The 26,978-nt window shown below is 42.6% G+C and overlaps 1 protein-coding gene across 2 annotated transcripts in view; it reads right to left on the bottom strand.

Moving 5' to 3' along the window:
- The window catches only part of TTBK1 (tau tubulin kinase 1), a 416,732-nt gene that overhangs the window by 140,510 nt on the left and 249,244 nt on the right, over nucleotides 1-26,978 (bottom strand). For both annotated transcript variants that reach the window (XM_030195705.1, XM_030195704.1), the window contains one exon: nucleotides 22,389-22,947. In XM_030195705.1, the coding sequence (XP_030051565.1) occupies nucleotides 22,389-22,947 (559 nt within the window). The remainder of the gene's footprint in view (nucleotides 1-22,388; nucleotides 22,948-26,978) is intronic.

The raw sequence follows: 26,978 nt of genomic DNA, 5'->3' as shown, positions 1-26,978 counted from the left end.
AAGTAGCACATGTGAGTTTATCTTGTTGGGCAGACTGGATGGACCGTGCAGGTCTTTTTCTGCCGTCATCTACTATGTTACTATGTTACTCTTTGCTAGAAATAAATTCTAAAAGCTTCCCTGTATCAAAGCAAATACAATTAGTGGAATGTAAGGAAATATAACATTTTCATGGAAATTTAAGTAGAAAAGTCCCTCCTAATTGGAGAACTTTTGCTTTTAAAAGCATAAATTCTTTCCTTCTCTTTTGTGTGTCATTGAGAGATATGGAAAAATCTGAATTTTTGATCCCAGGAAAGGAGTTTGAATGTGGCGAAAGTAGAGTCTAAATATATTATTGCGGTCCGGTTCCAGAGCAAAAGTAACTAGTAGTGTTGTCCTTTCTGAAATGACTTCTAGAGAACTTTCAAGAAGTTACGTTAAATTTAAATCAGATTGAGAAGTTTGAGGTAATCTTTGTGTTCCAACTCTAGAAATGTATTGCAGTCTTGGTATTGGAGAAAACTTTCAGGAGGAAGAGCCAACACTTCCACAAAATATTTTTTAAACACATCTTTAGCTGGAATAAGAGGGGATTTGGGAAAATTCAGAAAACGTAAATTATTTCTTCTTATCTGATTCTCCAAATAATCAATTTTTCGTTTCTGGAAGTCGCTATCTTTTATAATTACCACTACGGAAGATTTAACAGATTTTACCTCATGTTCTAGGGTTTCCACCTTAGTATTCTGCTCCTCCACCTTACCAGTCAACGTATTTTGAACGAGATAGTTCTGCCACTTTTCCACGTATCAAACCAGCAATTTGTTGTAGGGTAGTGTTTAATCCTTCGATAGCTTCCCATAACAGGTCCATTGTGACAACTTGAGGTTTTATTATTACTCCTAGCTTCACGGAGGACTCGCTCAGCTTTACCTCAGGCAGGGGAATTTGTACCGCCAATCCTGCCTGGTTCATTGTTCCCACTGGCAAAGACGTGGCCACGGGGTCTCCACACATAGCCGCTGGGACACCACTTCCGGGTTTCACAGCTTGCTGCTCCAATGTAGCCATCAACTCTCCCCCGGGCCTCGGAGGCGTTGTCAGCGAGGGGGAACTCAGTGTCACTCCCTCTGCGCTTCGCTCGAAGCGCCAGCTTGCAGTCCCGGCGGTCGCAGACCCGACTTCTCTAAAGTCCTTGGCCGCATAGAAGGAGGATTAACCCGGCCTGTGGTGATAGGCACACCGGGCTTCCCTTTTCTCTTCCCCATTCCGGGTCAGAGAAAACTTCCATGTAGCAATCGACTATGGCAGGGCCGGATCTGCTACACGCACGTCCATGCTAACTGCCATCTTGGATCTCTTTATTTTTCACACATCTCTTAACCCTGTCCTTTTGTATTTACAAAAGCTGTCGAGTTTCTCTGCTTGCTAAATAAACCTGAGAAGAACTGTGAGGAAACCTCCAGTGTGTTAAATATATTATTGTAAGGTTCTCCCCCCACAAAGGTAAGTGTGGGGAAGGGTTATCCTCTACCAGAGTGAGTGTGGGTGAGATTAGGGACAACCCCTGCTGGCCCGGACAACCCCAAAATCTTCCACATGATCTAGAGGATGTCTTTTTGGTGACACTTGACATAGATTCACTGTACCATCCAAAGTGGCTCAATCAATTAACAGTTGCTATTCAACTTTTTTTTATTCCACTTTTTTTATATATATAAAAATGAGGAGGAAAAAAGCCTCTGTATTCCCGTTTCAATACATACTTGTGTCTGTTAAACCGGGATGGAATCTTCATAGGCTAAAAAAACCTCCTTGTACCTTTAATCAACAAAACACATCAAACACATCACTTTAGACGAACACTTATCTTTAGTGCCGTCCTTGCAGTTGCAATTTAGCTTCACTCTGATATGCCGACGGGGTCCCGTTTCGCCGTACAGGCTTTCTCAAGGAAAACATCTCATGTTGCGATGTGAATCTGCTTAACAAATAAAAGCATGAATTAGCCCCTGCTCTAATGCCACACTCCTGCACTTAATAACTCTTCGTACTTTTTCTTCTGACCTGCTTACTAAGCCCTGCCGTGCTCATTATCAGAACAACACTGCCCTTGAAAATGGCGCCTTAATACTCTCAGCTCTGATGTCACTATTATATGATTGGCTAGCCCCTTGTCTGAAAAACTTAAGACCGAATCTTAAAGGGCCCATGTTATAAAAACGTGGCCCATTGGATCATGGTATTCAAACCATTAGGCTCAAGAGACTTGAGTCTGAAGATCCACCTTTGTTCTGCTTGTAAAAGTTGTTTAGCTCTATGGCCCCCCCTGATGTCCTTTGCAACCTGATCAATTACTGTGCAGCGGAAATCAGCAAACTCGTGCTTAAAAGTGTTGCAATGGGCTACCAGGGGGGAACCCAATTGTTTTCTTTTTAAGCAGGATTTATGTTCTAAAAGTCTTGTATGAAGTTGTCTGGTGGTTTTACCTATGTAGATCTTTATAACATGGGCCCTTTAAGATTCGGTCTTAAGTTTTTCAGACAAGGGGCTAGCCAATCATATAATAGTGACATCAGAGCTGAGAGTATTAAGGCGCCATTTTCAAGGGCAGTGTTGTTCTGATAATGAGCATGGCAGGGCTTAGTAAGCAGGTCAGAAGAAAAAGTACGAAGAGTTATTAAGTGCAGGAGTGTGGCATTAGAGCAGGGGCTAATTCATGCTTTTATTTGTTAAGCAGATTCACATCGCAACATGAGATGTTTTCCTTGAGAAAGCCTGTACGGCGAAACGGGACCCCGTCGGCATATCAGAGTGAAGCTAAATTGCAACTGCAAGGACGGCACTAAAGATAAGTGTTCGTCTAAAGTGATGTGTTTGATGTGTTTTGTTGATTAAAGGTACAAGGAGGTTTTTTTAGCCTATGAAGATTCCATCCCGGTTTAACAGACACAAGTATGTACTGAAACGGGAATACAGAGGCTTTTTTCCTCCTCATTTTTATATATATAAAAAAAGTGGAATAAAAAAAAGTTGAATAGCAACTGTTAATTGATTGAGCCACTTTGGATGGTAAAATTTCATTTGTTTCAAACGTAGTGGTATTGTCCTATTTTTTGTTATAGATTCACTGTACACCAACAAACCTCAGATTGAAGCACTGGTGGCAGTGGCGTACCAAGGGGGGGGGGGGCGATGGGGGCGGTCCGCCCCGGGTGTCACTGGGTGGGGGGGTGCTCCGTCGGCGCTGCAGACAGCCCTCGTCTCCTGCCTCCATCCTGTGCCTTAAAGAAAAATCTGAAAACCGGCATGGCAGGCATGCTTCGTGTCTGCCCTGCCTGCTTGTAAAAGAAAGCGGCAAGTCTCCTCGTCGATGTTGCATCGGGTCTTCCCTCGAGGGTGGGACCCAGTGAGGGAAGACCTGACGCAACGTTGCGAGGTCAACGAGGAGATTTGCCGCTTTCTTTTACAAGCAGGCAGGGCAGACACGAAGCATGCTTGCCATGCCGCTTTTCAGATTTTTCTTTAAAGGCACAGGATGGAGGCAGGAGACGAGGGCTGTCGTATCTCGGTGAAGCTGGTAGGTGGGTCGAGTTGGGGGGGCTTAGATGGGAGAGGAGGACTGGGGAGGGGGTTTTCAAATGGGAGAAGGGGACTGGGGAGGAGGGCCTCAGATGGGAGAAGGGGACGGGTGGGAAGGGGGATCTCAGGGGGTGTGGGGTCTCAGATGGGAGAAGAGGGGAGAAGGGGACTAGGGGGGGAGAAGGGGGTGGGGTCTCAGATGGGAGAAGGGGACGTGGGGAGGGGGGGTCTCAGATGGGAGAAGGGGACTAGGGGGGGAGAAGGGGGGTGGGGTCTCAGATGGGAGAAGGGGACGTGGGGAGGGGGGTCTCAGATGGGAGAAGAGGGGAGAAGGGGACTGGGGTGGGGAGAAGGGGACTGGGGTGGGGAGAAGGGGGGGTCTCAGATGGGAGAAGGTGACGGGTGGGGAGAAGGGGGTGGGGAAGGGGCCACGCGAGAAAATGGGAGCCATGCCTGGGTCTGGTGGGAAAATGGGTCCCTAATGCAAGGCATGTGGATGAAGGGGGCTGGAACTGGGGGCTGAAAAGGAGGGTAGGTGGGATAAGGGGGCTAGTAGGGCTAGTACTGGAACTGGGGGCTGAAAAGGGACAGGGGCAGAAACTGGGGGCTGAAAAGGGGACAGAGAGAAGTGGTTGGGCCTGAAGCTCGGGACTGGTGAGAGAAAAGGGCTGGGGCTGAAACTGCGGACTGCTGGGATAGTGGGGCTGAAAAGGGGGGGCAAGTGGGAGATGTGGGCTGGGGCTAGAACTAGGGGCAGGTGGGATAAGAGGGCTGGAACTGGGGGCTGAAAAAAGGGGCAGAGAGAGAGAGGGGACAGACGATGGATGGATGGATGGATGGATGGATGGGGGGGATAGGGAGGGCAGACCCTGGATGGATGGGGGGGAGAGAGAGGGCAGACAGTGAATGGAAAGGGCAGGGAGAGAGGGCAGACATTGGACGGAGGGGACAGCAGAGAGGGCAGACACTGGATGGCAGAGAAAGAATGAAGACAGATGCTGGATGGAAGGAAGACAGTGAAAAGAAGATGAGGAAAGCAGAAACCAGAGACAACAAACTATAAATAATATATATATATATATATATATATTTTTTGCTTTAGGATAAAGTAGTATTGTAACTGTTAATAAATGTTTATAATAGAACATGTAAATAAGGTAATCTTTTTATTGGACTAATTTTAATAAATTTTGACTAACATTTGGAGAACAAAACTCCCTTCCTCAGGTCAGGTTAGGACACTGTAACACACTATACTGTATTGACCTGAGGAAGAAGGTTTTGGCCTCTGACAGCTAAATGTATTAGTCCAATAAAATGGTATTTTATTTTCTATATTTGTTTTATTTCTATTTGTTAATTTGTAAAGTGGTGATTGGTATTTGTTAGTTTTTTTTTCAAATTTACATCTGCTGTCTTTATATTTTGCACAGTACTAGGGGACATTTTCTGTTTCTGTGGTGTTGCATTTTATGCAGAGTCTGGCATCTTGGGGGTTCAGTTTAATTTTTGTCTAAATAGAAAGTTTATGATTACTTGTTCTATAGTGGATTAGGGTGTATCTGTGTTTGTGAAAAAGACATGACTTTCAGTTGGCATTGACTATGCAGGATTGATGATCTGTACTATCTGTCTGGTTTCGTTTTACAATAGGTGAATTGATGTTCTAGTGCTCACTGTAGTGTTTAAGATGCTTTCTTTTTCCTTGTGTGACTCGTAGAAATGACTGCTTATGGTATGGTAGAATTGCTCTGTAGGTCCTGAGTGTTTTGTATTCTCGGTATGCCTAGTACTGGATTTTGGAGGGGGGTGTTAAAAAATGACCGGCCCCGGGTGTCAACTACCCTAGGTACGCCACTGACTGGTGGTAATAGAAAACGGGCTTAGGCCTACACATCTCAGAATACTTAATCATTTTATTTTGACAATTGCCACCATTGCGCGAAAACATTTACAACAAATTAAGGGAATAGTGATGAGTGCCTCTATGGCAAACTATACTGCAAATTTAAATGTTTCTAATTTTGAGAAAACCTTTCTAGAAGATCACCTATTTAGTGCAGAAGTCAGACTCTACAAACATTACATTGAAAGAGGAGCTCAGACAGACTTCTACAGTTTCATACATGGCTGACCACAACCTGAAAGTCAAAATGAATTACAGTGCATTTGACATACTGATAAAAAAAACTCATGTTACCGCCTAGTTACCATTGTTTACAATAAGCCTACTGACAAAAACGCTTACCTTCACTATACCAGTTAAATTTACCCTACTGTCTATTTTTAAGACTGCGGAGAATATGCTCTGATTTACAGGATTTCATTTCACAAGCCAACATAATGGCTAAACAATTTCAACAAAGAGATTACTCAAAAGTGTATAACACAAGGCTTAAACAAAGCCAGGGCACAATTGTGTGAGTCTTTATTGGAAGCAAAATCCTCAAAGACAAAGCCGGATAGTATTTGTACCCTGAGGTTTTCCTAAATATGCAAATAATATACAACACATTATTAAACAACACTGGCATATTCTTGATACATATGGTTGAATTAAAGACTAAAAAAACAGTTATTGCTTATTCCCACAACAAAAATTTAAAAGAAAGGCTAGTTCCATCTGCACTACAATGGACATTCAAGGTGTGGCTCTTGTTCTGTGTGCAGACATTACATGATTCTCAGTCATTTCACATATCCAGTTACTAAGGAAAGCATGAAACTTAAATCACTCTACAAATTACAATTCAACTCAGGTTATACATGTCGTCTGTCCTTATAATTTACTTTATGTAGGAAAAACGAAAAGGATGGTCAAAATTAGACTAACTGTGAACACAGGAGCTGCAGTTCTAGAAATATAGTCTCTGCACCCATTGCGTCACATTGGAATGAACTTGGATACACTATAGATTTCCAGTTCTTTGTCATCAAACTGATTAAGTCAAGGTGGCATGGTGGAGATACAGATACCATCTTATTGTGAGAGGAACAGAGAACCATTTTTGCATTGAACACATCTTTTGGTTTGAACCAGGAATTAGATCTCTGACCATTTCTATAACCTTAGCCATCTTTTCACACACACTTGTATTTCTCTGGTTTTGGGGCTTCTTCTTGCCTTCCTTTCTTTGCACCTGGCCCTTTCTCCTCCCCTACTTCTTTTCCCCATTCCCTCTCTTTCCCCTCCTCGCCCTTCCTCTTTTCCTCTCTACTTCCCCCTTCACTGCCTCTGTTCTCCTCCCCTCTCCTGTTCCTCTACCCTTCTTCCTTTCCCTCTTTTTCCTCAATTTCCTCTACCTCTTCCCCTATTTTCCCTCTCTCCATTTTCCTTCTTCTCCCTTTCCTTCCCCTTGCTCTTCCCATGTCTCCCCCTTTTCCTTCTCCCTCCTCTGTTCTTCCTTCCACTTCCCTCTCCTCTTTTATTTTTTCCTTCTTTATCCTTTCCATGTTTTTACTTTCTTCCCTTCGCTACCCAGCTTATATCCTTTGTAGAAGTTTCCATTTTCTTTTTCCAGGGCAGTTTAAACATATGGGACTTTATATAACCAAACAGTTGCATTATCATTTAGGGTTCATTTATACATATATGGTCTTTGTTATAAAGATATGGTTGCATTATATCTAATGAGCTATACCAGTGTTTCCCAAACCTGGTCCTGGAGGCACCCCAGACAGTCAGGTTTTCAGGATATCCACAATGAATATTCATGAGGTAGAACTGCATACCAAGGAGGCAGTGAATGTAAATCTCTCTCATGAATATTAATTCTGGATATCATGAAAACCTGACTGGCTGGGGTGCCTCCAGGACCAGGTTTGGGAACTTCTGAGCTATACTAATAATATGTATGTTTACATTTATTGGGACACTTGATATACCTTCTTTCACAACAAATCAAAGCAGTGTAACGCCAATATGAGATAGGACAGGAAAGGGGGAGAAGACAAGGGGTTTGAGAGAAGGGGAGATAAGAGCAGAACACCTGCTAGCAACTTACAGACGACGCAACCCAGACACCCACCGGGCAAGCAGAGAATTTCGGAAATGCTAGGGAAAATAAGGGGGCCTTAAGGAGACAGGACAAGCAAGGATATGACAGCTCAGATCTCAAGGAAGAGGAGAGGGGGCCATGCAAAAGAAAGCTGAATGGTGGGTAGAATCAAGCCAGATACAGTGAAGAGGAGGAACAGAGAGACGGGAGTCAAAAGCCGAACTAACAGCATATGTGGGACATTAGGGAGTAATCGGACTACATAAATATGGAGGAGAGCTGGAACGACGAGCCTTATAGGTACAATCTTTCATGTGGGAATACTGCTTGCTATTTGGGTTTATTTACACACATATGTCCAATGAGCTGCAAAAATAGTTTACATGCCGTTTTATTAGGTTTATTAACTTTTCACAGATCGTTCTATGTATGAGCATTTTTTCTTCAACATTTTACATATGCTACTTTCTTTTAAAAAAATAACCAATATATGGAAATTGGGTAGGTAACAGTGTTTTTACAATCCAATTCTTCACACAGTTTTCCTTACTGATGACATCATTAGCTTTGCTGCGGGCTACAACATAAACATTTTATTTGCGACATTCTTTGAGTAACTATCTACATCAGTGTCATGGTGGTTTCTACATTTATAATTCTACATGAAAGGCTTTAAAGCTTGGTGTATGTGTGTGTGCTTTTAAAAAGGACCCTGCACTTTAAAAATAAAAACATAAGAATAGCCATACTGGGTCAGACTAATGGTCCATCTAGCCCAGTATCCTGTTTCCAATAGTGGCCAAGCCAGGTCACAGGTACCTCGCATAAACCCAAAGAGTGGTAATATTCCATGCTACCAATTCCAGGGCAAGCAGTAGTTTCCCCATGTCTGTCTCAAAGCAGACTATGGACTTTTCCTCCAGGAACTTGTTCAAACCTTTTTTAAACCCAGATAAGCTAACCGCTGCTACTATATCCTCTGGCAAAGAGTTTCAGAGCTTAACTATTTGTTGTGTGAAAAAAATATTCCTCTTTTTTGCTTTAAAAGCATTTCCATGTAACTTCCTTGAATGTCCCCTAGTCTTTGTACTTTTGGAACGAGTAAAAACTGATAAATTTCTACTCGGCATTTTCACAAAGTTGTTTTGGGGTTTATGAAAGCTCATCTCAATGTTAGTTGCAGTAAGGTTATACCATTTCTATTAATTATTTCTCTTGCTCTTCATTGAATTTTTCAATGTGAGCTTTCAATTCTAGATTGCTGTCATTTGTTTGCCTCGTAACATATAGATTTTGTACCCGATTGCTTCTTTTGTGAGTATGCTGGCATTTACTATTTACACACACCTGGTTGGTGCAAAAGCTAGTTATATTTTTTCAATTCTTTTTTATTCATTCTTCACTTGCTCATAGTTATCAGGTGATCTTATTACACTACATTTCGCTCACAGTTCACAACAATCGTAGTTCACGTTTTTCACACCAGATTGTTGTCCATTTTAACACCTCTCTCAATTCTTTTCTTTTCCCCGTTTAAAATCTTCCTTGTGGGAGCACACCACATAATTTGGATATTCAAATGGTTGGATTCGTTAGGTTTTGTGTGCACATATATGCATATGATTGCAAATCAGACGATTCAACTCGAGTTTTTATGTCAAGAGGGTTCTTCTGTAGCTCATGGATATAATTTCTGCACTAGTAAGGATTTCAAAGAGTTTTATTTATTTTTTTCACATATATGTTTATATATTTGCTGAAGATTTAAATACACATCTTGATGTAATCAGATTCTATTCGCTGTTTTGGAATTAAACTGTTAATCACTGCATTATGTTTTACAGGTAGTCACGGCAGAAGACCTTGCCCTACTCTTCATCAATGAAACCTGGATCCACGACCAAAAGGACCCCATAATCCTAGACCTATGCCCTCCAGGATACAAAATCACACACTGGACCAAAAAGGAAAAGAATCAATCCCACTTTACCACCGAAACCACTGCCAAGTTCATGACACCTCAACTTGAAATGGCCTCAATCAGAATCCACAACAAAACCCATCATGATCATTTGAATTGTGTCCTGTTTTATAGACCTCCAAGTAACTGGAACAAAGGCCAGACTAACTTCATGGACTTCATTTCAAACACATGTGTAACCAATTCCAATGTACTAGGGAGTGGAGGAGTGGCCTAGCGGTTAGAGCACTGGTCTTGCAACCTAGAGGTGGCTGGTTCAAATCCCACTGCTGCTCCTTGTGATCTTGGGCAAGTCACTTAACCCTCCATTGCCTCAGGTACAAACAGATTGTGAGCCCTCCTGGGGCAGAGAAATACCCAGTGTACCTGAATGTAACTCACCTTGAGCTACTACTGAAAAGGGTGTGAGCAAAATCTAAAAAAAATCTAAATAAAATAGTAATAGGAGACATCAACCTTAACTTGTTATCAACATTTGTAAAGCACTACAATCAACGCACGAGAATGTAAGGAATTCCTCCAATTATGGGATCTCAAATGGTCACAAATACAAGCAACCCATATCAAAGGGCACACACTTGATCTCATCTCACACAAACTTTCAACAGACCAGAACTTAATAATAACAGATATTCAATGGACAGAAACACCCTGGACTGATCACTACAAACTAAACTTATCCCCACACTGGCGGAAGAAGGGACTACACCAAATACAAGAACACACATCCTAAAGAACAAGAGGTCAAGCAGACACGAAAACATTCAGGCAACAAATATATAAAAATGAATGGACAGAACAAACAGAATTCATACACTACCTCATGCAATGGGATAAAAGATGCAAATGCATACTAGATAAACTAGCACCCTTAAGAACAAGATTTTCACATAAGCATAACTCGATACCATGGTTCAATGATGAACTGAAAAAGCTAAAAACACAATCCAGAAAACTCGAACGAGCATGGAAAAAAACCCCAAAAGATGAACACACACTCAACACATGGAAACAATCACAAAGAAAGTACAAATACGCTATAAGACAGACCAAAAGATCATATCATAAAACTAAAATATGGACAGATTACAAAAACACGAAGAAATTATACCAACTCGTGAACAAACTCCTAGACACCAACCTGGTCACTACATCGAATACAGACATCCCATCTGCAGATGAACTTGCTAAGTATTTCAATGAAAAAATTGTAAACCTACGCAACACGCTACCTCAGGACAACACTGACATCGAAAACTTCCTTAATGAGTTGGACCCAACCACTAGAGAATACCCAGCTGACCGAACCTGGTTAAATTTTCCCTCCTCACCGTCGATACAGTTGCACGGGTGATCAGCAGGTTCTCCAACACTCACTGTAAACTAGACACCTGCCCCAACTACCTAATGAAATTGGCCCCTGACTGCTTCATAGTAGACCTCACATCCCACCTAAATTACATGCTACAGCAAGGTCTCTTCCCTAAGGAAAATGACAATATCCTACTCACCCCGATACCAAAAGACACCAAGAAAAAACCAAATGAAATCACTAACTACCGTCCAGTAGCATCCATCCTATTGTCAGTCAAACTGATGGAAAGCATGGTAGCCAAACAACTTACTAAATATTACACGAATCACAGTCAGATTTTTGCCCCCTCCACAGCACAGAAACAGTACTAGCCAAATTCAAGCAGGAAATAGCAATAGGCAAAAATATCCTCCTCCTCCAATTCGACATGGCTAGTGCACAATATATTAATAAGAGTACTAGATAAGTTCGAGATTGGTGGAAACATACTTTGCTGGATCAAGGGTTTTCTAACCACAAGAACATATCAAGTAAAATCAAACTCAAACATATCATCACCATGGAAAGCAGACTGCGGAGTACCACAAGGATCACCGCTATCACCGATCCTCTTCAACCTAATGATGACCCCACTAGCCAAGTACTTATCCAACCAAAGCCTTAACCCCTTCATCTATGCAGACGATGTCACAATTTACATTCCTTAGAAATCTAAACTGACAGAAATCACTAACGAAATCAAGATCAATTTGAACATCATGGACTCTTGGGCAAATGCATTTCAACTAAAACTCAACAAAGAAAATACACGCTGTCTTATCCTCGCATCCCAACACAGCGCGGACAACCCCACAATTATCAACACCCCAGATTACACCCTCCCTATCTCAGACAGCCTGAAAATCCTCGGTGTTACACTGGACCGCAACCTAACACTAGAGAGCCAAGTGACATCCACAACAAAGAAAATGTTCCACTCAATGCGGAAACTCAAACGCATGAAACAATTCTTCCCGAGGGAAATATTTTGCAACCTGATACAATCAATGGTACTAAGCCATTTAGACTACTGCAATGGAATTTATGCGGGATGCAAAGAACAAACATTAAAGAAACTTCAGACCGCTCAAAACACAGCAGCTAGACTTATCTTTGGAAAAACACGATTTGAAAGCACAAAACCCCTCCGCGAAAAACTACACTGGCTCCCAATCAAAGAACGCATTGCTTTCAAAATCTGCACTCTGGTTCACAAAATGATTTACGGTGAAGCCCCGGGATACATGCAGACCTGATCGACCTACCAACTAGAAACACATCCGAATCAACATGAACGTACCTAAATCTGCACTACCCAAATCAACTTACGCATCCAGTTTCTCCTACATAAGCACACAACTGTGGAACGCACTACCAAAAGCCTTGAAAACTACATACAACCACCAAAGCTTCCGGAAAAAACTAAAATCTAACCTGTTTAAAAGGCATTCCCTACCAATCCAACATAAATGCCTGATCTCTGCAACACAACAAAACTAAAGTACGTAATGGACATAACACAACTCTTCCGTTGTACGATTCCCTAATGTGGCTGTGCCACATGAACTTTATCTTACCACAATATCACTTTGTATTTGTTTACACCGAAGTCTGCAAACGCCTCTCCGGTACTATGTAAGCCATATTGAGCCTACAAATAGGTGGGAAAATGTGGGATATAAATGTAACAAACAAACAAATAAATAAATAAATAAATTGTATTATACAAGTTCTTATCCTAGCTGTATAATTTTTATTTAGTAAACCATTAGTGGTTATAACATTTATTTGCCTATTCATTGATGCTTCCTGCTCATTTGATAGTCTTAATTATGTGTTACTTAATATATGTGTTATTCAGGGGTCAATTTACTACATAAGTACATAAGTAATGCCACACTGGGAAAAGACCAAGGGTCCATCGAGCCCAGCATCCTGTCCACGACAGCGGCCAATCCAGGCCAAGGGCACCTGGCAAGCTTCCCAAACGTACAAACATTCTATACATGTTATTCCTGGAATTGTGGATTTTTCCCAAGTCCATTTAGTAGTGGTTTATGGACTTGTCTTTTAGGAAACCGTCTAACCCCTTTTTAAACTCTGCCAAGCTAACTGCCTTCACCACATTCTCCGGCAATGAATTCCAGAGTTTAATTACGCGTTGGGTGAAGAAACATTTTCTCCGATTTGTTTTAAATTTACTACACTGTAGTTTCATCGCATGCCCCCTAGTCCTAGTATTTTTGGAAAGCGTGAACAGACGCTTCACATCCACCTGTTCCACTCCACTCATTATTTTATATGCCTCTATTATGTCTCCCCTCAGCCGTCTCTTCTCCAAACTGAAAAGCCCTAGCCTCCTTAGTCTTTCTTCATAGGGAAGTCGTCCCAACCCCGCTATCATTTTAGTCACCCTTCGCTGCACCTTTTCCAATTCTACTATATCTTTCTTGAGATGCGGCGACCAGAATTGAACAAAATACTCAAGGTGCGGTCGCACCATGGAGCGATACAACGGCATTATAACATCCTCACACCTGTTTTTCATACCTTTCCTAATAATACCCAACATTCTATTCGCTTTCCTAGCCGCAGCAGCACAATGAGCAGAAGGTTTCAGTGTATTATTGACGACGACACCCAGACCCCTTTCTTGGTCCGTAACTCCTAACATGGAACCTTGCATGACGTAGCTATAATTTGGGTTCTTTTTTCCCCACATGCATCACCTTGCACTTGGCTCACATTAAACGTCATCTGCCATTTAGCCGCCCAGTCTCGTAAAGTCCTTCTGTAATTTTTCACAATCCTGTCGCGAGTTAACGACTTTGAATAACTTTGTGTCATCAGCAAATTTAATTACCTCGCTAGTTATTCCCATCTCTAAATCATTTATAAATATATTAAAAAGCAGCAGTCCTAGCACAGACCCCTGAGGAACCCCACTAGCTACCCTTCTCCATTGTGAATACTGCCCATTTAATCCCACTCTGGTTTCTATCCTTCAGCCAGTTTTTAATCCACAATAGGACATTTCCTCCTATCCCATGACCCTCCAATTTCCTCTGTAGCCTTTCGTGAGGTACCTTGTCAAACACCCAATACGTGCCCAAATGGAGTTACCGCATGGCTCTTGCAGTAATTTTTTTCCATGTGTCCGATACACGCGGTCAAACAATTTCTGCCAAGCGTATCAGATGCGCGCCAAGTGGCATTTGGCGTGCGTAGGTCATTACTGCATGGTTTATCACTAGGTCAACGGCTGACGGTAAGGTCTTAGACCGAAAATGGGTGCGCGGCAATTTTGATTTTGCCACATGTCTATTTTCGGCAAAAATTTTAAAAAGGCCTTTTTTACATGTGTGCTGAAAAATGATTCTGCACACGCGCAAAACCCGTGCCTACACTACCGCAGGCCATTTTTCAGCGCACCTTAGTAAAAGGACCCCTCAGTTTTTGTATATTTTGATCATTCATGCATAATATATATATACAATTGGTACCTCTGGATGTTTTTTTTTTTTTTTTTACAAGCGATAGAACAACTTGCCGGAAATACAGAGAAAGTAATATATAGGAATTATTTCAGTCAGGTAATTCTATTCTCTTCCTTAGACCACTAAATGGGGAGAGTGAAACAAGATAAAGAGATCTGGATGTTTTATTACTCAATTATTATCTTAAAAAAACATTTTTATATATAGAATGGTCTCTAGATTCATCTTTTAGAGTCCTTTTTTAAAATTTAGATATATATATTTATTTGTTACATTTGTATCCCACATTTTCCCACATATTTGCAGGCTCAATGTGGCTTACATAATACCGTGAAGGCATTTGCCAAATCCGGTACGGGATAGGTACAAAATGTTGTATTGGGATAGGGAAGATATGTTGTATTGGGATAGGGAAGATAAGATTCAATCAAGTTGGGTAGAGGTAAAAGAGTTCATTAATGTCCAATACTATCTTTAATAGTGAAGTGTTGCAGGGTTGAGTCATTTAAGTTGGGTCATTCGGCTATGCCCTTCCGAATAGGTGAGTCTTTAATGACTTTCTGAATTTTAGGTAATCATAAGTTGTTTTCACCACTTGTGGCAATGCGTTCCACAGGCGCATGCCTATGTAAGAGAAGTTGGACGCATGGGTTGTCTTGTATTTTAGTCCTTTGCAATTTGGGTAATGGAGATTCAGGTAACACCGTGATGAACTGGTACTATTTCTAATTGGGAGATTAGGTCAATCATGTAATCTGGGACTACTCCATAGATAATCTTATGGACTAAGGTGCAGTTATGTAATTTGTTTACAGTCTATATGTATATACTTATGAACTTATCTTTGTTTATGTATTTTTGAATTTCTGTACATATTCTAACTTTTTAATTTGGCCTTCTTTTAGACTCAGTTTGGACTCCTGATGCAGGCTATAATGCTGAAACACAGGCTGTGTCCAGTTCTTCCATAATTGAACAGCATTCATTTTAATAAAGGACTTTTTCAGCATTTTGGTTGCATACTTTATTGTACTGTTGTTGTAGTTGTTCTCCACTGTTTGGTTTTGCTCGCTTTCTTTGTGGAGACTTGTCTTTCCTCCTTTTTTGGTGGCACTTAGGCGTGCCAACTTATGCTAGCCATGGACCGGACCTGGCATAAATGGTTGTAACGGCTTAGGCGCAACCAGATGCTGTTACAGAATTGGCGCTCAGCATGCATCGTTGTGGCACCTAAATCAGTGCACCAAATTATAGAATTGCCCCCTCAGTGCTAATCGTTAGTGCTAGGTGGTTAAATTTAGCTGCTAACTCAGGGTATATCTTGTATGTTCAAATACTCAGATCACCAGCGATCACCCCCTCTCTTTTATCCCAGATACCAAAGATGCAACCTCCATGCCTGTTCCTCACACCCTGATCTGCAATCAAACCCTTGTTGGAGATGCATTTCCATCCTTCCTCAGTCTTAAGATCTATAATCATACCCCTCTTTGAATCATGATTTCCTCTCTCCATCCTCAAGAATTCCCAATCTAATCAATGTATGCACAGCATTCACAGGACAAAACACCATCAAAGACAAGGGTTTCTTTCAATGTCCCCTTAGTTGTTTTTTTTTTTTGAGCTTATGTGCTCACAGACTGACTTGGGCAGGCTGTAAAGGAGGGTTGTGTGGCCAAAATATTTTTTTGTTTGGTTTACCGTGTCATTTACAGAGATTTTCAGTTTATCTTTTTTTTTTCTTTTGAGGGCTATATTGTAACTACTGCACATTCTTTGTGCCTAGGGCACTCTTTTGAAAGGTGGCACACTAACCTGGCATTGATCCCTTTTGGATCCCTCTAAGTCTCCATATCCAGCATATTTCTGCCTCCCCCCCTTCTGTTACATAAAATGAGGTATGCTTAGTTCATCACTTCTCCAGTGCCAAGATCAAGATAACCCTGAGAAGCAGAAGTACACACAGACCATGAGTGTATTTATTTATTTCTGTATTTGCACCCCATTTTTTCCAACCTGGTGGTAAGTTCAATGTGGCTTAGAGTAAATCAGATAAACAAGTTTCTAGATGTTTGATATCAATGCAAGCCTGATTCAGTTCGTTCGATGATCATGGTTGTGGTGTGATGGCCGGTTATGTGATTTCATCGGAAAGAAATTCCCTAAATAGGTGGGCTTTGAGATGTTTTCAGAATGAGAGATATTTGCTCATGGATTTTAATTCTTTCGGTAGAGAGTTCCAAGTTTTGATGCAGAAGTATGTGAAACTGGTTGTAAGTGTAGAACTTGGGATACTGGAGAGTGAGGTAGGTTCTTGCATTTTTGTTAGCATTGCGTATTGGTAAATCTATAAGGCCAACCATGTATTCTGATCTGAGACCGAAGATTATTTTATGAGCCATGGTGCATATCTTTAAAGCATGCTCTGATGGGTAGCCAGTGTAACTATTGTAGTAGTGGTTTTGCTCTCTCAAATCATTTTTTTCCAAGAAAGTCTTGCTGCTGTGTTTTGTGCTGTTTGCAGTCTCTTTAATGTTTGTTCCTTGCAGCCTGCGTATATTCCATTGCAGTAGTCCACATAGGCATTGTTTGGACAAGTGTGCGAAATACATCTCTGGGGAAATAGTCTTTTATCTTCTTGAGTTTCCACATGGTGTGGAACATTTTCTTTGTAGTGTTTATTACCTGGTTATAAGCTTGCGGTCTAATGATTACAAGATTTTTAGTTTGCTTGCTATTGGGAGTGTTAAGTCCACGATGTTGATGTTTGTGAATTGTTCAGTATTGTGTGGTGATGCTAGTATTAGGCAATGTGTTTTTTCCCTTTTCAATTTGAATGCTGATGCCCACTTTTCTATGGTGTTTATGCAATCCAAGATCATGTAGTGATTTCAAACAAGTTTTTCTTGAAAGGGATGAATATTGTCATGTCATCGGCATATATGAAAGGGCTGAAGCCTTGTTTGGACAGTGTTCGGGCTAAAGGTGTCATCAGTAGATTGAATAATATTGGGAAGAGCGGTGAGCCCTGGGGGACTCCATAGTCTTCCAAGGGAAAGACGTTGTGGTATTAATCTTTACTTGGTAAGACCCAGTAGACAGGAATCCAATGAACCATTCGATCACCTTTCCTCCAATTCCAATTTTATCTAGTATTCTTTGCAAGATTTGATGATCAACCTTGTCGAATGTGCTGGACATGTCAAATTGTAGTAGGAGGACTTTTTCCTAAGTGAGATTTCCTTTTTAAATTTCGCTAGTATTGTGATTAGAACAGTTTCTGTACTGTGGTGAGTTCTGACGCCAACTAGCTAGTTGGCCGCCATGCTTTTCATTACTTTGGGGAGTAGAGGTATGGATGCCATAGAGGTGTCTTTGATGTTTTTGTTGGTATCCTTTGGAATAGGTGTAAGCAATATGCTACCCTTTTTCATTGGAAATCGTCCTTCCTGGAACATAAAGTTGAGGTGAGAGGTAAGTTGGGTCGATGTATCGGTCAGGGGGTGTTTTCAGGGTGTAGTTGGGGCATATATCTAGCATGCAGTAGGAGAATATTTTCACTGCTTGTGCGACTATCTCTTTCATGAGCTGTGAAAAGGTCATCCATGTCCTGTCTACTGGTGATTTCTCTGGGAGGTAGTCCATTTTGTCTATGAAGGTTTTGTGGTTGGCAGCAGCGTTGTGTGTTAAGCTCTTCCTTAGGTTAAGGATTATTCCTTTGAAGTGTCTAGCCTTTTCATTTATTGTTGGACAATCGTCGTTAGTTATTGTCAGTGGTTTGATTTTGAGTAAACTGTCTAAGTTTGTATAGTTTTTTTTCGTGTTTCTGTAGTCTGTGCCTACTTGTTTTTTATAGCACTGTGTTTTAGCCTGTCTTGTTTTGATCATATATCTGTTTCGAACTTCCCTCCATGCCGCTGTTAATTTTGTTTTTATTTTTCATCTAGGATCATTCTTGTCTTCTGCAGTGTGCTTTTAGTGTTTTCAGCTGCTCATTGTACCAAGGAGCTGTTTTGTGCCTTTGTTCGAGTTTACTTTTCATGGGGGCTATTTCATCTAGTATGGTAGTGCTCCTTCTGTCCCACTCTGAAAGGAATTCTTCGCTTTGTAGCGCTATAAAAATGCTAAGTAGTAGTAGTAGTAGTAGAATCGGTTGTTGGTGACCACTGTCGTATATAGCTGTCCAAAATTTAGTTGGATCAACCTTACCCCGGGATTCGTATTGTTTTCTTGTTTGTGGTGGTTGGGGCCCATGTTCTTTCCAATAAAGGGTCAAGTTTAGTTTAGAGTAGTAGGATCAAGGAGTTTCAGTCCTGCTAAGGTTCTGTATTTTGAAGTCCATGTCCGGTGAAAATCTGTATGCAAATAGGTTTAGGGCATGGCCTTTCAGATGAGCTGCAATCACTGATGGTCGTTGGAAGTCCCACAGTTGGAGGAATTTGTCACACTCTTTGGTGCTAACTTTGGTGTGGTCTTCTAAGTCTAGGCTGGTGACTCCTATAACCATTGTACTGAAACTAGCTACACATGTGTGTGAGATGAAATCCATGAAGTTGGGTTGAACCATTTTCCAATTTGCTGGGAGGTCTGTAAAATAGTATGCAGCATCATAGGTGGTTGTGCAGAGTAGTGTCAATGATTCTGATGGAGGCTATTTCTAGTTGTGGTGTTACAGATTCCACTGTGGCTTCCAGTTTTAGAAAGGATCTATATACGAGGGCAATGCCTTCGCCTTTCTTTCCTTTTCTGTGCAGGATTTTATAGCAGGGAGGGCACAGGTTCAGGATTATTGGGTCTTCTTTACCATGGATCCATGTTTCTTTGAGGAAGCCACACTGAGCCCGCAAAGAGGTGGGAAAATGTGGGATACAAATGCAAACAATAAATAAATAAATAAATAAAAAACACTAAACTGAGATATTCTTTCAGTACCCAGTATTTCATTGTTTCTGTTTTGTTTACTGCTGATCTAGTGTTGATGTGGCCCACTGGTATTGGTAGGTAACTGTCTTCTGTGAGCGTGGATTTGGCAAGCTTTACTAATTGGTGTGCAGTTGAGTTTCTGGATTTTTTGGCTGTTTTCCTGGTTTTCTGTTGTGATTGATCCATTTTTGAGTGTTCTCTATTGTTTGGGTCTCTCCATTCTGTTTCAGATCTGCCAGGATGATAGGCAATATTTCTCGATGGGGGATTCAGATTGCAAAGAATTGATATTTTGTTGTTTTCATCTTGTGTTAGGACTCCTGCGGTGTTTAACATCGTCAAGGTAGTTAGCCCTACTAGGAGTTTTGTGATGTGCCATTTTGCCTTCTATGGTGAGCGAGAGGTGGGTATTTTCTGGTCTCTATTAATTAAAGGGGGGTTATGTCCGGGATTGTTATGATTTGACCTGTTGCTGTAGAAGTGGTGAGATAATTACTATTGTGTGTTTTTCACCCCTTTTTCTTTCTTCTATCCCTTACTTCTTTTTTTTCATTCTCCTTTTTTTTTTTTTTTTACTTTCCCTTCCCTTTCCTCCTTACCCTCTTCTTTTCTCTTTTCTTCCCTATCTGATGCTCACCTACTACTTTCTTTTCTTCCTTCTGCTCCTTATCCCATCTAACCTTTTTTCCTCATGCAGGATGCGGTGATCTGGCTCTTCTCCAGATTCGGGTGCAGAGACGTCAGTAGCAAGGGAAAAACAGGATTGTGTAGGCAGCATTGGTCAGTTAGTTAGTTCCCTGATCTGCCGCTCTGAATCCAGTGTCAGCATAAGTGAGGGGGATCAGCCAAGTGCTATAGCAGGCTCAATGCACCATGGGCGCCGGCCTGACTCACTGCTTCAGTGTGTCACTCCGAGGTGCTGTGTCGCCAGGAGTGAGGGGACCGTGATGTCGTTGGCTCTTTCGCTCGGGTTGTTTGTTCCAGTCAACAGTGCTCCCTTGTCTGGACTGATGCGGTCATGATGCACGTGTGGCCTTCTTGTCTCCCGGTGCCCGAGTTCTGAATGGAGCTTCGGGTGCGATGTTGTGTAGTGTGACGGTCACTCTTTGCCATGTGGGAGCCCTCCCTGGCTCAGGATTCTGCTCTTGCTTTGTCATCTGCATCTTCAGATGTGCTCCAATGGGCGCAGCTCAGGGCTCCAAGAGGGTCAGAAGGGAGCATTTCCTTAGTCCAAGCACCGACCTGGTCCCGATGTCTAAGCCCCACGTGGTCAGTCTCCGACATGGTGAAAGTGTTGTGCCTCCTCTTGAGGTTGGAACTGTGGCTCGTCCCGCCTGTGGAAAGTGACCTGCACATCTCTTGCAAGCCCAACTGTGCAACACCACAGCAGCTCAGTTAGCAAGGTGAGTGAGTGGAGCTGGTACAGAAGTGTACCTCTCAGTAGGCCATCTTGGAATGGATTAATAAATTAATGCCTACTGAAATCATCTCGAATTCAGTGGTAAATCAGAGGAAAGTTAAGAATGTTGTAGGGAGCAGGGCTAGTGCTAAGATATTAGACACGCAAACCTTCAGACTTATGTCCTGCCTCACTTATATTTCAGCTCTCTTACCCCTTTGAGTTAAATTATCAAAATCTCCATCATCACCTCCTTCCCCCTTCCTAGCAGCTGTGTGGTGATGCCCAGCCCTCTGCCATGAAACACTTGCTCTCCTACTGTCTCTCTGTTCTTGGTTTTAATGGAGTTCCTTTCTGCTCTGATTATTTACTGTACACTGCTCTGGTATAACTTGAACGACGGTATATCAAGTTCATAATAATAATAAAACCCCCCACCGATACTGCTTACACTGTATAAACACCTAATTGGACAGCATACTTTTAAATATTAAATTTAGTTTTATATACACACTAGTAAAAAAGCCCCGTTTCTGATGCAAATGAAATGGGGGCTAGCAAGGTTTTCTTCTGTGTGTATGTAGGAGTGTGTATGTCCCTGCCCTCTCTCCCTTCCCCTGTGCTGTCAGTCCTCTCTGTCCCCTCCCCCCTCGGTCGAGTCCTTCAGTGTTAAGTTTCCTGCTGTACTGTGTTTGTGTTACAGAGATAGTGAGGGCTTCTGCCCTCTCTCCCCTCCCCCCTCTGAGTCCTTCACTGTTACAGAGAGAGCGATTTGATGTCCTGCTTTGCTGTGCTTTCCTTCACTGTTTGTGTTACAGAGAGAGCGAGAGCGGGGCAGACACTCATGGGGAAACCGGATATCTCTCCCCCTTCACACTTCCGGCTGGAGGCTTCATTTAGAACGTTGGTGGTGCCTTTTATATATAGAGATATGAGGGCAATTTCCAAATGCCATTACCCTGGGTAAATAAGATATTTGAAACCTGTCCAACATTTCTAGACGTAGAGGTATGGCACTGAAGGTTCTTTGAATTTCTGTGGATGCTTTGCATTGAATGCAGATGACAGTTTACCACCCCCCCTTTCTCCCACCCAGCAAGCTGCCACCCTTAGCTGACCACTTAGTCTGTCCAATGCTACACTGGCCCTAGTGGGAAAAGAGATATAGTCCAGAGCAAAGGCATTAGTGTTTTGCTATTGAGAATTCTAACAGTAGCTGTCAGTACTGAGCTCCACCAAGGATGGGGGGGGGGGGGTTGTAGGGGGGAGGACGATTAAAGATTGGGGTTCATGGGCTTGGAGAGTAATGGTATTTGAAAGTAGATTTTCCCCCTTCCCAAAATTTTACTAGCCTAACCTAAAGATTTAGGTGGGTAGATGATCACTGGGCATTGGACTGTGGGCTAAGGTAATTAAGGATACTATTTAGCCACAACTTAGCTGGTTGAGTTATGGCTGAAAATGATCCTAAACAGTCAGCCAAAAATAGCCAGACATTTCAGCTACTCAGCAGTTCTATGAACGTTTACTCCCCCTCCCCTATTTTAAACAAAAGGGGGAAAAAAAAAAAACATATTTAGAAACTAAAACAATGCAGTTAAAATAGAGCTCAGTGAATATTTTGAAGACTATCTGGCTTTACTGCTACCTGGAATTTGCCAACATGTCTTACCTGCCTCTGTGGGCCAGCTGGTTCTGATTCCCGCCGACGCTGCTGAGTTGCTGGTGCTGAGTGTGATGGGGACTCTGCGGGGCTGCCTGGTTGCAGTTCATGTCTATAGTCAGACAGAGGTGTGTAGACCCCTTCATTTCTAGGAGACGTATCCTCCTCAGCCACAGTTTGCATGGTCCTGGGTCTGCTATCGTGAACCTTTGGCCTGACTGCAGCCTCCACTCCAAACCGCCTGCGCTCCTCACCCTCCTCAATGGGACGTAACTCTTCTGGCTCATCATCAGTTGTTCCAGATGTGCTGGGTTCAGCCCCTGGGTGAAAGTCTTTCAATTCTGTCTCTTTGTCAATAATTACCCATTCTTTACTATCAAAGTCCTCTTCCTCAGCCAGTGGAACCGAGCGAAAAGCATTGCTGAGTGCCTCCTGCTCCACAGAAGCAGAAATCTCCATCCGTCCACTTGCCTGACGGTCAACTTGCCCAGTGTCAACAGATAACATTTGTGCTGGTTGGGAGGAGCACACTTGCCGTGATGGAGAACCTGGCAGATCTACTCGAGACCTGTAAAACAATGGAAATACTTATAGAATTGCTTTAAGCAATCAATTTGTTTCCTCTAGTATGAACACCACAATCATCATCATTAGAAAAAATGATCCAGCAGGTCTAAACCCTGAAAATAGAGAATCAGAAAAAAAGATCATGCAGACTATCAGCGTTAACTTATCCTGCTCTACGCTTTGTGCGGAATGCACCCCCTCCTGAATATGTATCACACCTTATAGCTTCACCATAAATGAATCGTCTGAAATGTTCATGAGTTAGTGGTCAGTCCCTTCTTCAGTTAGAATACCATGGTCCTAACTGACTTATTTTTAATTGTATTTTTTGCAGAGATCCAACATATTACTACTGTGCAACTCCAGTTGATTCATCCAGATCTCTTGCATTTGTACTGGCAACCTTCCACAAGTACATATTTGTGAAAACGGTTAAAAACACAGAAACTGACAGCAAACTATAAGAGTCAACTTTTCAAAATGAAAGGGGGTGCTCACCTTGGCAAACATTACCATGTCTGTAAAAAGGAAAACAAAGTATGGCAGGGTCATGGGTGCAACTGGCCAGGCCATATTTAGATGCAGAGCACAGTAGGAAGTGGACACACTGGAAGGACTGATGGCTAAAAGAAGAGCTAGGGAAGCAGTGAATGTCCCACCAGTCTCTCTTCCTCCCCACCAATTTATTCCACTTCACTGTTCTCTTCTCTCCCCTTCCCACCCACAGCCCATCTATACCACAGTCATATACCTTCCAGTCAACCCACACTCAGGAAGGATGATTCTTTTATTTTTGTGAAAAATAAACAAGATGTTCCTCTCCATTTTTCTTTCAATTTGAGACTTGACCATAGATCCCCTCTGTTACAGAACGTTTTCAGATCAGGGCACCACATACTGTCAAAACTCCCTCTGCTCCTTTAGTCCCTTCAATTAAATAATTTGTATATCCTGGTGACCACAGGGCTGGAGGAGAATGGCAAAATACCAGTTATTCCCTACCCTTGACCCAGCCCAGCTGGCACAGAAATCTTAGTCTTCTCTTATGCTTCATCTCTGCTTTCATGTTCTTTGTCTTTTATAAATTTTTTCCAATCTTCTTCTCATTTCTTTTATTTCTCTTTACTCCCCAACTATCAATCATTGCCCAGAAGCACTTTTCTCCTGCAAGTTATTCAAGAAGCCACCCCACTGGGCTGGAGTTATCACACCTCTCATAACTCAAATCCTCCCCCAGTGACACTGGAGAGTTCCACATACCAAACCTTAGTAATCCCCATTATAATGGGGGATTACCTTTCCATAATCCAGCCCCTCTTTTGTCCTGCTGCTCCCCATAGGGCCTAGAAGGGGAGAGGGCTGAGTATGAAACAAATGCTGAAGAGCAAATGAGGGCCAGAAAAAGGGGTAAATTATCACCAGTCTGATACTTATCGGCAGCAAGTGCCATTCTTTAAGGCTTCAATCGTGGCCTTGATGATTGGCATTTCTGCATACAAGTTTCACACTTGAGTTAATTCAATTTTTTTTTAGTGTCTGTTACACAGGGCTTTAATGTCTGGCAGAACAACATGGGGTGGTGTTCTATGACCTTTTTTTCTGGGCCCTAAGGAGTTAGCAATGTAAATCAGGAGGTAATAACCCATGGTGATCAGTGGTGTTAAAGCTGCTGAAAGTTACAGGCAGCAGTGAGCTTGAACATCCAATGCTGGGCAAGTCTAGATTCTGGCATTGAATATCTGAGTATGTGCAGTCACCTGGAAGTTAACCAGGCACTGGCCGATATTCAGACCTGTTGCTGGTTAGTTCAGCGGACCAAGACAGGACCGCCTTTGTGATATCCTGACTTTATCTTCTTAGTTAGTTGGTAAGCAGACAGATCACCACTGCTAACTGGTTAAATACCAGCTCTGCCCAGACCTCCCTGCATTAACCCCCAAAATAGCATGCACAATTTGAGTCATGAGCCAACTAGCGCCAATTATTGGACAATAACAATTTTTGGTGCTAACTGGCAAGAATTTGGATTTACGCAAGCATCTTGCCAGGCACTATTCTATAAATATGCGTGCATAAATCTTTTAGCATGCACCTGACAAGGGAGAATGGGTGGGTCAGAGTGGAGGAGTGGCCTAGTGGTTAGGTTGGTGGACTTTGGTTCCTGGGGAACTGAGTTCGATTCCCGGCACAGGCAGCTCCTTGTGACTCTGGGCAAGTCACTTAACCCTCCATTGCCCGCCACATTGAGCCTGCCATGAGTGGGAAAGCGTGGGGTACAAATGTAACAAAAATTAAATTAAAAATTAACGTAAGATGAGGGCAGTAATATAGAACATGGGAGATCTGCGTCTAATGTGGTTGTGAGAATTACATTAGGTTTCAATTGGTTTAAATCCTCGTGCTCAAAATTGGGTGCGGAACCTGGCGCTCAGCGCTATTCTGTAAATGGCCCCCAACTTGAAGCTCCGTTTTTAGCATCGCGCTCAGCACTTATTCTTTTTTGGTGCCCAAATTTAGGTGCCATTTACTGAATCCTCCCACATTTGGACAGTGCAGGGATGGTTAGTACTCATACTCAACAAGACTGCATGGTTAGGGCAGATACAAGCAGAAGTCTCTCCAATCCAATTAAATCGCTTTGACTACAGACACCAGTTGTTTTTTATTCCACTGATTTCTTTTTAATTATAACCATTCATCACAGTTATTACAATCATTATTTGTACAGACTGCTATAAACCCACATGGAAATGGAGCAGAGCAGCCAGTGGACACAGATAATTTCTAACCCCATAGCTCACAGAGGAAACACAGCAGAGCTGAAAGTGTTCAAACTGTTTACTCTGAAACAGGAGCAGCCAAGTTAGGGTTATCATACGTCCGGATTTACCCGGACATGTCTTCTTTTTGAGGGCATGTCCGGGCGTCCGGACGGATTTGGCCAGCCTGCCCGTTTGTCTGGATTTCTGGACAAATGGGCTGGCTGGCGGGGCGGGACTCCCTTCTCCTCCCCTTATGCTACTATCCCTGGTGGTCTAGAGGTACCTCTTCTCTCGGGGCAGGAAAGAAACAGCCCCCTCTTTCCTGCCCGGAGCGCTGCTGCTAGCTGCTGTGCTGCATCCTGTGCAAGTCCGGCTCTCGGCGTTTCAAAATGGCCATTTTGAAATGCCGAGAGCCGGACTCACGGGCAGGAAAGCGGGGGGCTCTTTCTTTCCTGCCCCGAGCGAAGAGGTACCTCTAGACCACCAGGGATAGTAGCGTAAGGAGAAGGGAGGTGACAGGGAGGAGGGAAGGTGATGGGGGGGGAAGAGGGGGTGACCGGGGGGCAGGCAGATAGCGTGAAAGGGGCGGGGCAATGGCGTGAAAGGGGCGGGGCAAGTGTCCTCTTTATATGAGGACAAAAAATGGTAACCCTAAGCCAAGTGGCCTTGATTTTTGCATGATTCCGGTGTGCAGTTGAGGTAGTGAGGGAGAACAGACAAGGATGAAGAGAGAAAGAGTAAATTTATTTATTTATATATATAATTTATATCCCACAATTTCTTTGTTAGAAACCCCTTTCAATCCTTCACCTCTTCCTAGACATCTCTATTCCTTTCCCCACAGCTCCACTCCCAGTGCATATTCCCCATCTCCCAGCCCCTCTCCCCTTGTCACAGCACAATTCTCATACCTCTTCTTATAACTCTCCCCATAGCTCCACCCGCAGCACATGTTCCCAGCACCCTGCTCCCCACCTCCAGCTCTTCAAAGCTGCATGCTGTCTCCCAGCCAGTAACCCCTTCTTAAACACTCTATTCCTCTCCCAAGTACTTCTCTTCATTTTAATTACTAAACATATTATTGTGGCTACACATGTAAAACTGTCATGCTAATAAAGTTATGTGACTCAGTCTTTCAGTGTTGCTCTTCCCCTCCCCACTGGCAGTTGTAGGCAGAAAGTGCCATTACCCTGGGTAACAGCAGCTCCCTCCTCCCCCTGGAGCCCATCAGTCAGACACAGCCAGCCAATAGGTTATAAAACACTAGTAA

Source organism: Microcaecilia unicolor, chromosome 3, assembly GCF_901765095.1.
Source record: "Microcaecilia unicolor chromosome 3, aMicUni1.1, whole genome shotgun sequence".
Taxonomy (NCBI): Eukaryota; Metazoa; Chordata; class Amphibia; order Gymnophiona; family Siphonopidae; genus Microcaecilia; species Microcaecilia unicolor.
This window is presented reverse-complemented; position numbering and strand designations above follow the sequence as displayed.